Source organism: Numida meleagris, chromosome 3 (assembly GCF_002078875.1).
Source record: "Numida meleagris isolate 19003 breed g44 Domestic line chromosome 3, NumMel1.0, whole genome shotgun sequence".
Lineage (NCBI taxonomy): Eukaryota > Metazoa > Chordata > Aves > Galliformes > Numididae > Numida > Numida meleagris.
In genome coordinates, this window is record NC_034411.1 from 63,135,571 (window position 1) to 63,150,873 (window position 15,303).

Consider the following 15,303-nt stretch of genomic DNA (forward strand, 5'->3'; position numbering starts at 1 on the left):
TTGCAGCAGCTGCAGTAGTTGACCTAGCATGTTTTCAGGTTCTTCTCAAAGGTGATGCTAGAGCCTTAACCAGCTGGTCACTTTAGGCTAGAATTCTATGTGGAGTTATATTTATACTTACTCCCCATAGCAAATGGGCCTGATGGTAGAAATATCACTCAAAGCTATAGGAGCATTTTGCTTTTTCACTTTTACCTCATAAAAAAAGCTAGTATGAGTATTAATAAGCATACTGCCTAACCCACTTACCACAGAAGCTTCCATTCTTAATGGAACCTTTTCCACACTTCTAGAGCTACTGCTGACTTAGCCCTGACAGCTAAGTAGCAGCCTATTAAGCTGTTAACAGAACCAATACAGACTTCTGAAATTCAAACATTACATAGTAAATACAAAATAATCAGGTGATTAACTCTGAAATTCTGACCATGAAGAATTAAAAAGAAATAAAGCTGATGGACATGACAGTTCTTCCATGGATTTAAGAACCTTCAAGGGGATAAAATTCTATCTACATTGTCCTGTGAATTTCACACAGTGAAATTCTTGCATGCTCTTTTGGTCATCAGGACATAAAAGTGAAGGTAATTCAGGTTTGAAGAGCTTTGCTTGCGATGTCTTATCATAAAGCAAACCTGTGGATTTCCCCTTCCCCATAGATTCTCACACATTCACACAGACTATTTAGAAAGGTAAGACACTTTATTGAATTTGTTGATAAATTAAGAAAGGACTATGAACCAGACTTATGGGTCACAGGTGGTTGTAAACAGACATCAATTCCTTTCCATGGAAAGCACGACTCAGTGTGCTCAGCCAAAAGTCACTTTCCCCAGCGTTGCTCACAGGCTGCATAGCGATGGAGGGCAGAGAAAAAGTCTTCATAGCTGATGTTCTGGTGGGAAGGCAAAGAACTGGGAAAGCAAGGTAGAAAATGTTAATAAGCTTTTATAAATATCACATGATTGATACAGCCAGCCAGGCTACTCAAAGCAAGCTACTGTCTCTGCAACACGGTAGAGTTTCTCAATACCGTAGCCCTCATGCAACTCCATAGTATTTAAGTTAGCTGTCAGTATTCTGTCACCCTTTCAATTGAAGCCTACTCATTAAGTTACAGAAGGCACTTTCACAATGTGCAAGAGTCAGAGAAAAGCAGTTCTGTCCAGACATGCTTTTTGGTGCCCTTATAAATGCTCTGACTTAATACAGCAACTACAGTCAGTTTAATAATTAAAGATGAATACCAATCTAGAAGCACTGTCATCTAGTTTCCCTGATAGGATTATGTAGCAATATAAAGGACATAGAAACCTGTAAGGTACTAGAATTCATCTATGGAACACCAACTGAACTTGGATCACTGAGCACAGAAGTTAACAGAAGTAAAGCTTGCTGTTGCCTCACCAAAACTGAAGCAGCAACAACGCAGGAAGTATTTGACAGGTTATTTGACAGTCATTTAATAACTCCTAGACCCTGGTATGAAGTTCTGGACTTTTTTGTTTAAACATGTTTCCTCTTATGGCTATTTCTATTAGGTAGGTCACACAGACTTGTTCAGATAGATATTATTTCCAACCTGTTTCCACAGGAGTTATAGACAACTCACATGATCTCTGTTAGTCTGATGTGCCAGGGAAGGAACCCTAATGTGCTGTCCACAGGACCAAACTTCAAGACTAAATCAGGATCTGGAAATCCACTTGTACCTGTAAGAACAAATTAAATTAGGTTTTGTCAAACTCATCATAAGATTTGTTTTTAAGTCTCAAGCCATCTGCTTTGCAATTGAATGCTTTTAGTTTTCAAATACTTGGTAAGGCAGTGACAGGAACAGTTAGATTGTTTTAAATAACAGCAAACCATAACAGTGCTGTTAAAGCTGACTCGTTCTAGCTTTGTCTTGGCAAACTTGATTTTAATAGAGCAGAACACATTACATCCCAACACACACTTACTATAGTCTTAACTAGGTGTATTTACCGTCAAGTGCAGTAAGAGAGCCACTAACAAAAAACCTTAAGGATGTTTCATTAAAAAAAAAAAAGAAAGCCTGATATCACTGACTAGCAAGAAAACATCTTAAAAAAACACTGCCAGATTAATTGCCTAATTGCTCAGAATAGAGCTACGCAGACACGTAGAAATTTTTACTACAAAGTTTCAGACAAACTGTTGCAGGTGACATCTTCCTGGTTAGAATGAAAAAAAAGTTGCCTTATTCCTCCTGTGAATAAACAGACATGATCCACCCAGGGCAGGACTAGATGACACTGAGTTCGCTAGGCACCCACACTCTTACTATCCATGCTGTAAAACCCCAGTCACTGTTGTTCAACTAGTCTAATCTGAACTCTGATAGTTTCATCATCTATACCCAGTCTCTGGAACTGGACATATAAACAGCTGTTCAAGGTAGTAAATCTCACTCCCCAAAAAGCTGGGACTACCAAGTACTACAGTTTTATGTACTTGGATTTTCCCCCCATGATTAGAAAATCTAATTAGATCTTCAGTAGCTTGCTGTCTTGTTCACCAGGAGAGCTTCCTACCGACCTTCCAAGGAAGAAGACAATCAGTTGCCCCTTCCATACAATGTCATACCTGAGGTACTACAGACTAGAACTAACAGATAGGCAATATGCTTAGAATGAACAGTCTTAGTCCAGCTTTCTCCGCTAATTCCAGCAAATTGATTAAGGCAACATGTGGAAAACAGTATTGCACCAAAAGGAGACCAAGCAGGAAAGCTGTTCTTCACACACTTGCCCAGCTCACCTGAAAAAGCATTTCAGCAGTCATAACCCTACTTTGCTATAATGGTGCTACAAACAATGATTACTCCTTGATATTTCCTCTTGCTCTTCCTACTATCCACTAGTTCCACAAGTTAACTGCAAGACTGCTTGCATTGCCTAATTCTTACCTTTAATAGATGAAAAAATTCATTGCTGCCTACTTGCTCCAAACTTCAGATTATTATTTTTTTTTAAACGAAACAATTAAGAACCTTATACTAGCTTAAACTTAGTAGAGGAACTTAATATCAGGAAGAATAAAACAAAGCTAAGGTCCCATACAATTTCTTCCCCCCGCTGCAGTTCTAAAATTGAAACTGAAGATTTCAAGAAAGTTCACATCCTCCCTCCTCACTGAATCATAACAACAGTGAACTTTTCATCAGAGACAAATAAGCTACTTTTCCAAGCCTAAGAATTTCTAATAAAGCCAGTTTAGAGTTTATCTCAAAGGGAACAGAGAAGTATAAAGCTGAAGCTGCTTATTTATTGGGAAGCTAGTACATTAGTATGAAACAGCTTTGCAGGGAAGCAGTGAATACTCAGAAGTGGGGATTCGGGTGGAAGCGGACAGCTTTACTCATCAGCTGATTCAGAAGCTGAGTAATCCTCAGCTGGTCAGTTCAGCAGCAGGATCTTCCAACACTGCAATGACTTTTTCAAACAGGAAAAGCCCTTCAGAGAGCCCAGTTTATTCTAATATTTCCTTCTGACTCCTATCTGAAGAAGGAAAATGAACAGTGTGTAGTATTACTGTCAAAACAGCCTATTTAAATACAGTAATGTGCTTTCTACCCTGCATCTATTTCTCTACCTAAATGCATGAACACTACAGATCATGTGGAAACTCCCTCAGAGCAGAAGAAAGCACTCTTCCAGTTTAGCACATAAAAAGACAGAAGGACGGGAGCAGAATCCACGAAGAGGCCAGAAGACTCAGACACTCAAGGTAAAGAAATCTCACAACATCCCTTCTAAGCCAAGAGTTTTATGAGGGAAGCACGAATTAATTGGTAGAGCTGATATTACTTCTCCACATAGATTAACTAGGCCAACTTGAACAGTATTTTCATTATATTTGTTACTGGAAAGGGAGACAGCAAGTAGGGGTATTATAATGCAGCTGGCACCTTCTTTTCTGAAAGAAAGCTTGCTGAGGCATTGCTGAGAACAAACTACACCTACACTGAAGAAAACTTAGGCTCTAAGAGTTAGAGCAAGAACAAATGAAGAACGTAAAAAGCCACACAAGTTAGAATCCCACCATTTTAAAACCAGACTTCAATAAACACATTCTTCATGTGTAGATTACACAACTATACTACCATGTATTTAAATCAAGATGTGAAAAAAAGAAAACAGAAGCTTATAGAATTCCTCTGAATGAAAAACCCTAGGGTTATAGCTATTTAAATACCATTTTTCAGAATTCCTTCTGAATTTAAATCAACAGCTCAGGCATTTACATTTGATACTCTGCAGTTGAGAATACACTGAAACTAAACATGACAACTAAAATGAGCGGTTTCATTAAATAAATCAGTCATGGAAGACTAATTCTTCCAACTGTCCTAGACATTAAAAACAAGCAGATTAATAAGCAGGATTTGTTATAAATATTATTTTTAGTTACAAGCCACACAGGTTAACCTATTTTGAAAGTTTACAGTTTTGACAGACTAAAAATATAGATTTCTTTTTCTGTGCTCAGCTATCATGCATTACTTGAAAAACAGATACAAATGCAAGGATAGCAGATCAGGAACAAGTGTTCGAAAAGCTCTACTTCAGCACCACTGGCCAAAATACGTATATGGGTATCACTGGCACCAGTTCTTCAAGATGAGCTACCGTTCTACAGAATCAATTACCCATTTTCTTAAATTGCCTTTGGGGCATATCAGGCTAGACATCTAAGTTACTTCCTCAGGTGTCATATTAAACATCCATTTAATAATTCCACTACTGTGAGAAGATAACATGCCATATGCTTAAAAAAAAGGAACAATTTAGTTGGGATTAAGACTTAAGTGTCTGAACTCCCACTGCACTGTAGTGGATCTCCTCAGCAACTCAGCTGACAACTTGTTTGGGGGATGAGGGAGGGAGGAGAGAAATCTCTCTAGACTAAACTAATGGAAGCCACTCTGTAACTGTACATCAGGCACACAGCATGCCTGCAGACATCCAAGTTGAACTGTGCTAACTGAAACCTGAACCCAGTTGTATTTAACATGCACTGATTACCTAGAGAAGTTCAACAAGTACTCCAGCTCCTTAGCACAATGCTGTTCCTCCCTCCCATGCATGGGGGCAGCCCTGCCCTTTTCACAGCTATTGCAAGTAGCCATGCAACCTCAGTGCAGAGTCAGTAATCTGCATGAATTAGTAATGGAGATAACTGACATGAGTTAGACAGCAGCAAAGGATCAGCAAGTACCCTGTTATTCGCACTCAAGGCCAACAGTTAAGCAGTTCTAATAGTTTAAATTCCTGGAACTAGATCTGTGAAGACTCCCCACTCACACCTAGGCTTGCAGCATGCTACCTTGCAAGATGTTAACCTTACTTGTAAGTCTAGTTTCAGCTTATCCCAGAAGTACTTTTTTTTCCAGAGCATCCCACAGAGCTTGTAAATTCTGTGAAAATGAAACTCTCCAACTTAGCTTAAGGTTTCCTTTGGAGCTTTTTCTTTAAACAGATCTAAGCAGCAAAACAGCAAGAGTTTTCAGCATAAGTTTGAAGGCAGTCAGCATAACTTATTCTGATAGACTACAAACAAAGATACATACTGATACCAAGAAATAAATCAGAAGTCAAATTAGCTAGGAATTTCATAATCTTTCCCTCCTCCTGAGGGACCGTATCATACTTACTACTTAACAAGTTGTCTAACACATTCACATCCAGGTCTGTATATGTTCTTTGCTGTTGCGCTACCAACTGACAAAAGTTCTGAGCAGCTTTTACTATGTCTGCTTTTCCATCTTCTGGAGACAGCACCTTCAATGTAGATTGGCAATTTAAAACTGAAAGTACAAAACATAGTTTAAAAGTAACAGAAATACAGTTTTGAATGCACTTTAAAAATTCACAGGGTATAACTGAAAGTAACTTGGTTTACTTCATATATTGTGTAACTAGTCCATCACTCAGCTGTTAAAGAAATTAGTAAGAAACTTTTGGATTTGCTTTTGCTAAAAACCAAACCTAAAGCAACTATTTTGAGGAAACCAGTGAGAATTAGCTTAATTAAAAGTCAATCTTCAAATGCAGATTGTTCCAGAGAAATCTGCATAGGTTCTAACACTATCATGAAAAGCACTAAGAACAGGGTACTGAATTACTGATCTGGATGGGGCAAGCAACATAGAAAGATCTAGTTCTTATCCTATATGAGGAATGTGCTCTAACAACTACTTTGAACATACATTTGATAATGGGATTAAGCTAGGACTCTCCCCAAGTACGACTACAGGATTTCCACAGCACTTCAGAAGTGATGCTGCAACACTAATCTAAGACTACTTACTACAGAGAAGGTAGGAACTATGTAACACCAGCAGAATTTATCAATTCATCTGTAATTGTTCTAAAATAACTCCTTAAATCACAGGAATAATCTCATTGATGCTGATACTATTGTGAGGCAAGATAAAGTAACTAAGAGGTAAACTTTCCAAGGAAGCTAAAGGCTACAAATAACAGGTTTATTAAACCCAGCTTGAAGTAACTGGGTTGAATACAAAGCACACTACCATTAAAATACACAACTTACGTTAACAATGAATCTAACTGCTTGGAACTGTATTTTGTGTTCTTTTGAAGATGCATCAGAACACCTACACTCAGTCTATCAAAGGCCACCACAACATTTCTTGAGAATATTTGACTGATTTGTCATATAGAGAAATAGCCTTTAAAATATGACATACCAGTATTGACAGGTTAGTCCTCTGTATGCCCTTTACCTTCTCTGTTACACATTAACATGACAACCAGCAGTTCTGCTCTTCCACACCCTCCCAATTCTGGCATATAAGCATAAGTTTAGAGACAGAATTGTATGCATTGTTAACACTAGTCCCTTTTTCATGTCTCTCAGCAAAAGAATTAATTTCACTCAAGCAGTGGAAAGTTGAGCTACACTGATGCATTAAAGGAGTCACTGGCACAAGAGTTTCGCTAATGGAAAGACATGCAGTTATGATGCCTAAGCAAAGGGAAGAGCAAGACCTCACTATTAGTAATAACCACAATCATATTGAAAGCTTAATACTAGCCCAGGAAAGTTGTATGTGTTCTGATATCAGTGGTTAATGAAGGAAAGTCATAGTACATAGGAACGTATTGAAGTAAAAGCAGAATTATGATCCATATACAACTAAAGTCTTACTAGTCTCTGCCCATTCTCAGTTCACCTTACCTTGATCAGCTTTGTCTTGATTTGCAAATTCCACGGTGTATTTGGAGCAGTCTAATCCTAAGAGTTCTTGCTCCTGTTTTAAAATTTCATCCATCAGTCTTGAATTATTCCTCTTGAAAATACCTGCAAAAAAAAAAGTTATGTCAGCCACCTACTACAGAGTGCTATTAAAACAAATCTGACCCTATGCAGGAGGAAGAATATTAAACAGTACTGGTTTCAAACTGGAATGCACAAGTATGATAAGAATCAAAAGCAAATGCTACCGCACATGACTAACTCCAGTGACCTTGCAAAAGCAGATACAAGGAGACAACTCTCACGCGCTTCTGTTCCTCTTTTACTCAGCCTGATTTAAGTAGCAATTCACAATTGTGTAAGAGATGGTTTAAGAATCACTGCGCTGTCTTTAGTGTGCTGAGCAATAGTTTGAGAGAGCAATACCCTAAGAGCACAGGACCATCTACTTACACATCAAGTAACATATCACCATAACACCTAGTTTCTTCACTGCCCCATGCTGCTGTAGATTTGCTGCTGATATCAGCTTTCACTTACTACATACATATTAGTAAGGTTACAATCTAACAAAGCAATTTGCCATGAAGGGAGCCAGAAGACGACTAAATCAGTGCATCAGGTCACAGTAACTGCCCACTCATGCCATTGCCAATATCAAGAATTTCCTAATAAGAGAATTTCACAAGCTACATCATGCTATGAATTGATGCGGTTCCCACAGTCTTTTCCTACTTGCATGCTCATCGTAAGTACATTTCAAGCTCAGGAGTCTACAAAAACTTGCTTAAGCAAACATGCTTGGATTGCTGTTCTAAAATTCTACCTTTTAGTTACACCACACCACTTCTAATTAAAATCAGAGTGAAATTTAGCATTAAAGCCTAAATATTTACACTGAAAGAGTACAGCTATGCATATTTACATAGGAACCGATAATGCTTGTATCACTTGGCATTCAGGGGTTGTTAACAAGAGCTCAAGTTTCATTCGGAGATGCTATGGCAAGGACTTCTGCAGACCAGTCTAAAAACTGTCCATACAATCAGCTTAACACTCAAGAAACACTGAACTTGCATACAACTTCCCAGTCATGCTTCCAATTTATCACCTCAACCTGATTCTGGTATTAGAAACTGCTATGAACACCAGTTTCCACATCAGCAGTAGTCTGAATAAGTATAAATGTATTCGGAAAAGGTCATAATACATTAGTGTTTTCCTCACCCCTAAATGAAAACATGCAATGCATTTACTATACTAGTGAGTCAGTGTTTTATATAGACTTATTAGATGCTTTAAAGGGTGATAAAGCTATCTGTTTTTCTTCTCATCCTGAATATCTCCTGCAAAAAATAACTTCATTATATATGTTAATGATGCTTGTAACCGATTTCACACTGACAGGTGAACAAGTCCGTAAGGCAGAAAACTTGATAGACAGAAGCGTTAGAGAACTTGAACCATGAGTATTTTACTTCTGCTCTCACTTGGCTCACCTGCCTCCTTCAGCTGTTCAAACCTGGATCCTCTTTTACTCTTGGAACAGCAGTTTAACAAACTAAGCCATTCAGTTGTACTGTGCATTTCCAGCACAACTTTCTGAGAAAGACCTCCAAATCAGAATTCCAACCAATCCACTAACCTTGACACACTTGCATTTCTCCTGCAGAGATGATCCTGAAGCACATCAGAGGGTACCTGAATGCTTTTTTAATGAGGCATTTAAGAACTTGACCCTGAGCACGCCTCTTGCTTAACGCACAAGAGACTTGTCCTTATCACTGCACTGGACAGCAGAAAGAAAGCAGCACACATGGACTAAACACTCATTTGACTTGAAAAATTGTTTAAAACAGTTCTGGCTCAGACATGTACTCTCTTCCCTTACAAGATCTCAAATATCAAACTGTCTACAAGGTACAGTTTTATAAAGTTTATTTGAAAATATATTCAAGCTAGTTCTGAAGATGCTGTTGCTAACTTATGCATGATAGATACAGTGTAGAACAACTGTCTGATTATACCAATTCAGTAAAAGAACTCAAGTGTTCCAAGGCACCAAGATAAGTTTTCGTTTAATACCACATTCCTATTTTATTTACTCTTCCACAAGTTGAAAGTGAGTCCATAATATTAAACTTTCTTATAACATTAAGAATCATATTAGATGTCTTGTCAAGTATTAAGTAATGCAACAGCTGTTCGCTGTTAAGCAAGGAAGAATGCAGCATTCCTATTTCTAATGCAGTGAAAAATTTCACATTTGTATTCTATTAGTTTTTGTTTCTGAAAGCAAGCTTGTAGAAATGTGTATATTCCAGCAAGTTAAGCATTTCAAGCATTATGCACACTTAAGTATCACCATTCCAAAAGCCATGGAGTATAAAATTCCAGTTTAATAAAAAAGAACGTGTTACCTATTTCTAGGTATAACTCTTCATAACACAAGCTACAAGTGCACTATTGATCGTTAGTTCCCAGACACACTACAGCTGAGGCAAACCAGAGCAGTCAGCTTTCTGCATTAGTCCTCCATTACACAAGTCTTTTCTATTTCACACCTTTTGCACTGCTTTGGAAAAGTTACAAGCCGTGCCCATTTGGGGTCAACTGCGGTGTTGCAGCATTTAAAGGTTAGAGACTAACAATGCAGTGTGTAAGTAGGAGCCTGCAGGTGCACCAGAAACATGACAAATCAGTTCAGACAAAGTCAAATCATAGAAACCACCATGACATAGAACACCAGGTGGTGTCAGCCACTCATCTGTCAGACCAGACTGCCACAACCAACACCTGCCAATGGCTTGGTAGCATTTTGCTGTTCAGTGTTCTCACTTGCCCTATTATTTAAAGCAAGACAGGAGAAAGGAATCACAGGTGAAAAAAACATCTCTTCCTTACAAGAGAAGACCTTACCAAACCTAAGCCTAGGAAAGAAGACATTTTCACAGCATTGCAGTTATCTGCTTTCTCAACTCTCTTTCAGTGCCAAAGTCAGTCACAAGAAGACTGTTTTAAGCAAACTATCACCAGCTTGAGAAATATCAATTCATAGTTCAAATAATGTACATCCAAGAAACTGTTTTAACACATGAAAACCTGCATCCTTGTGTTGGATTGCACCGGCTGCCATTTAGAATCATTGAGTCACCAAGGTTGGAAAAGACCTCCAAGATCATCCAGTCCAACTATCACCAGTATTTCCCCCAATAAACCATGTCCCTCAGTACAACACCTAAACATTTCTTGAACACCTCCAGACTCCACCACCTCCCTGGGCAGCTTGTTCAAGCACCCAACCACTCAGAGAAGAAATTTTTCCTAACCTTGGACCTCCCTGGTGCAACTTGAAGACATTCCCTCTAGTACTACCACTAGTTACACTGGAAGAGAGGCCAATTCCCACCTCATCACAATGTCCTTTCAAGTAGTTGTAGAGAGCAATAAGGTCTCCCCTGAGCCTCCACTTCTCCAGAAGAAACAATTCCAGTTCCCTCAGCCACTACTTTATTAGACTTGTGCTTCAGACCCCTCACAGCTTCACTGCCCTTCTCTGGACATGCTCCAGGGCCTCTATGTTTTTCTTGTAGCAAGGGGCTCAAAACTGAACACGGTGTAGTTTATGTAAGAAAGTGAGGTTTGTGTTATTACATTGGACCTTACAGGATACTGAGCACTAGAAAGTGTCATCTATTCCAGAAGTCCTGAAAAATACATAAGCAAGTTTGAAAACAGCTGAAGTCATTTAAACTTCATCCCAGTTAGAGCCACTGAAGATACAGCTAGCAAAAGAGGAAGAATTCAAAATTAGAATTCTGTGATTGCTCCTCCCACAGTTCTTGTTCTAGTACAGAACGTCCCTGCAAGAACTCACTAGTAATCAAGAGAAAGTGTTAATACTTCCATGCTACCCATCCCTATAAAAGGCCTGTCATGTATAGATTGGCTTTAGACCACATTAAACATGTGGTCTAGAGACTTCGCCTAATGAACACCAAAACAGCTGTCGAAAGTAAAGTTCCAGCAGATGTAGCGTGACAAAAACACTCCAGTGACACAAAGCCACAACACACTTAACTCCCTCTTCATAAAAATACACCAAATATTCAGTTTCGTAAGTTGATCAGATAACTAAACTACTAAATAATCCAGAAGAGGTAGTCCGCAGCTCATTAAATAATTTCTTTTTATATGTACTTTATTATATCAAAGAATTTCTAAAAGAAAAATTGGTCAGAAGTAAAACAGCTCACTGGAAAGCTTAATCCAGGATAAAGAAACTCTAGTACTACTGAGGGTTCTAACAGCACTCCAACCAGAAGCATCCCTTTAGGAACCTGAAGTATTCAGATGCCAAGAGACTGCAAACCTCCTGAAACTGCTTTATCCTTGTCCCACACTACTTCAGGAAAGCTTCACCAATGAAGAGAAGTAACATTCAGTGTCCCATGACCAGCAAAATAACAGAAGAAGTTTACAGCATCTAACACTGGTGAAAAGCAGTTGCAGCTGTAGTCTTCTGAGAAAGCTGAGTTATTTCCTCTGAGATAATATCTTGGCTAGCATGGCTTGACTGCTACCAAGGAATACAACTGGAAATCTACAAAAATAAATCCTTGAGCAAAAACTATATTTAAATAAAGTTTAATTAATCTAAATTTGATAACTAAGGCACACACAGTAGCATGATCCTCTTTAGGTGTTTGAGTTTTGCTGCATATTTGGAAAATATTTTGAGACGAGGGAGAAAGAAGAAGGCCTCTAACCACCACAGAAGCCACAAGAATTGTGTTCCCTCAGCTTGGGAAAAACACTCCAGTACTGCAAGTCATATCACAACATGTTTATTGCAGTACAAGACAATTACTTATCTTGACGTCCTCTTGCACTATGCAGACTCTTACTTCAACCTTTTAGACTGCTGACCTTCAGATGCAGAGAAGATAGTCAAGTACCTGATGAGGTTCTACAATTATTATTCAATGCATTTGTAACATACTGAGTTTTCTTGTAATTGCCCATGAGAATATCTAACTCCAGCCAAGTTGCCTTTGTAGTTACTAGTGCAGTTGCTGCAATATGCCTGGGTCAGCTGAGGTGGAGTTACTCATTTTGAAGAGCTAAGAGCACAGAACCAATCTTCTGTTCAAGTAGTTTGTGAAAACCTGAGATTTCACTACTATAAACAGCTTATCTGGTATTTCTTCTTCTTGGAAGAATGCCACACTTCCCCCTTCTTCCTGTAGGCAGTCCAGTTAAGGTCACATTTCAGTATGAGCTTTCTACAGGAAACTGACATAGACCAATTTCCTTCCAGGAAGCACGAGCATGGAAGAACATTCCTGTAACAAAAGCCTTCTGTTTTAATGAGCAGAATCTCACTGTTACAAGAAAGCAGTGAAGGAAGAGTAACCCAAGCACACCCCACCACGAAGAAGCAGAGTATTCATCGCCTTGTTTTCTTTTTCCACCAGAGCCAGCAGTAGTGGTGACAACACATCTTCGCTAAGTCAATAGCAATTGTATGAACACAGGACCTCACTGAAGCAGATCAGCATACCAAAAGTAACCCTCACCTAAGATAACAAGCAAAGCATAATTAAGGTTCACCCTCTGCTACTGATAAGAGCAAGTTGTACCTGTCTTTTTTCACCTTTACTTATTAATGCTACCGCTGAGGGTTCAAGACATCACTATTGTTCAGAATTGCATTTAGCAACAAGATTGCGAGGTACTACAATGTCCCACCTAGCAACGGGCCAATTTGGAAGTGGTCTGTTGCTCAATCCAGCCATGGTAAGAAGCTCAGCGACAAGAGAAAGGCAATGTATCTGATACCACCAGAAATGTGTACGCTCAAGCCATTTGAATGACTACTCACTCAGAGCTCACTGACAACAATTTAAAAGGCTCTGTGCAGAATGCAGATGTGGATGATATCCCAGAAAATGCACTGAATATCTGTAAAGAACATGGATGTGTAATGGCAGGCTCTTCTCATCAAGTATGAAGTCTGCCAATAGTTAATGATTTAGACCACTCAGTTGCTGTGGTTTAAGGCTTGCCTTCATCAATTATATGCCAACAAATCAGAATTCAAGCTGGTAATTAAACTGGTATATTCTGATATCTAAAGACTAATAAAATTAGCTATGGAAAAAACATTATTTCTTCATCTTAAAGTTGTGATATCATAGCTCTATTTTCAAACTTAAGGGCATTAACAAAGCTCATTAGCATGCAACTTCAACTGTTTCCAAATATTAATTACTGTCATGCTAATCTCCACTCAGAATAGTCGTTCTGAACAGCTGACAATCATTCTGCAGGGTTATTTCATCTGCACCACTCTTCAGAGAACAGGCTCATCATTTCTGGTCATCACATGCACAGTCTTGTACCCGTCAGTTCCAGGTCTGACCATGTCTCCGCACATGTTCTGGAGAAGCAGAAGTAACTCTATTATTAGTGGAAACAGACAGACAAGCTGAGTGCTGGTTTCACCCTCCCAGACAGGACTCAGTGAGGGTATCTGTGACTGCCCATCCCTACTCAGTGTTGTTCACCCTGCAGCCATTCAAATCTGAAAATGAAGGGCAACAAGAAATATAGCTCGCAGATGGATCTGTTCCTCAATTCAGCTCAGGTAAATGTCTGTGCAGCACAACATGGGGATCTAAAAAGAAATTAAACATATGTACACAAAATTAGGCAGCACTGCAGATAACTTACTTGAGGTCTGACAGAAAACACAAGGACTGTACAATCTAAAGTTTTTCCCTTTAGGCCATAAGGGAAGCTTTTGCATAATACCAATGCTTGCTCTGTAGCATTTCACCTGGCTGCATGCTTTTGAAGCTCAGAGCAAAAACATCAACACACTAATGGCTTTTCAGGAGGTACTGTATCCTCAAAGTGTTGTGCAAATATTTAGAAGACTCTTTGACTTTCAAATGAGGAAGTGTTCTCCCACTGAAACATAACATAAAGTTCCGCAGGAGCTGTACACGCATCAGTTTAAACTGGTAAGGGACTGAGCCCAGTTTCTTAGAAAGACCTCACAAGATTTAGCAAAAGTCAGGCGACTTCAGCCTTGCATTACGTATGAAGGACCAGAGATGCAACAGCCACCATCGATGGCAGTAGCTTTAAAAACCACACATACCTACGATCAGGTTACGGCCTCCACAGCCGTAAGTTTTGTATCTTTGACCACAGACTCCACCTACTTCGGTTGGAGGCACTACTGAACTTCTCCTGAAAAGACCACCAGAAGACAACTAGTGCAGACAGCACCCCTAACCCATCATAGATCTAATCCTTTCTGTGTAACATCTCTTGACAGTCATTGGGAGAGATTCAAAACAACAATTAAACCTAAGTGTCTCACAGTCTTTCTGAGAGGCATTAAAGCCACTGTCAGATCTCCAGCAGGAAGCTTTGTCCCCAGAGAGGACAGTAGCATAGCACACCTTGGATGTGATTAGCCCCCCCCGAGCTGCTGGCTTCCGCAGTCTCAGAGATTATCCATCAGCTGAGATTACCACACAGCTGGTTCTGTCTCCTCAACAGGAAAGCACTGAACGATACACAATGGTTGGGCGGGAAGGGACCTCTCAAAGCCCACCCAGCCCCACCCCCTGCCACGGGCAGGGCTGCCCCCCGCCAGCCCAGGGCCCCATCAAACCCGGCCTTGAGCGCCTCCGGGGACGGGGCACCCACAGCTTCTCAGGGCAGCCTGTGCCAGCGCCTCAGCACTCCCTCAGTATAAGATTTTCTCCCGGAAAACTATGGGGATGACTCCCTGCCTCCCTCCCTCCCCCACGACGGGTGCACTCCCGCCGCTCACCGTTGTGATCGTAGACGCTGACGTAGGAGATGCCCACCGCCATGCACCACACCACCAGGCTGGCCATGTCCGCGTAGCTCGGCTCCTCCTCGGTCACCACCAGACCCACGTGCAGCGGCAGCTTCTGCAGGGCCCGCCCGTCCGCGCGGCCTCTCGCCCGAAGCCCGGGCCGCCTCCTGCCGGGCCGCCGTGCCCCCCGGGCCGCG

At 40.2% G+C, this 15,303-nt stretch overlaps 1 protein-coding gene across 1 annotated transcript; it reads right to left on the bottom strand.

The window, feature by feature from the left end:
* NUS1 (NUS1 dehydrodolichyl diphosphate synthase subunit) lies at nucleotides 682-15,297 on the bottom strand. The gene is made up of 5 exons (XM_021390140.1): nucleotides 15,098-15,297; nucleotides 7,228-7,350; nucleotides 5,678-5,830; nucleotides 1,613-1,712; nucleotides 682-914 (listed from the first exon to the last, which is right to left on the bottom strand). Exons 1-5 carry the CDS (start codon nucleotides 15,162-15,164, stop codon nucleotides 824-826), a joined length of 534 nt encoding a protein of 177 aa, XP_021245815.1. The 5' UTR covers nucleotides 15,165-15,297; the 3' UTR covers nucleotides 682-823.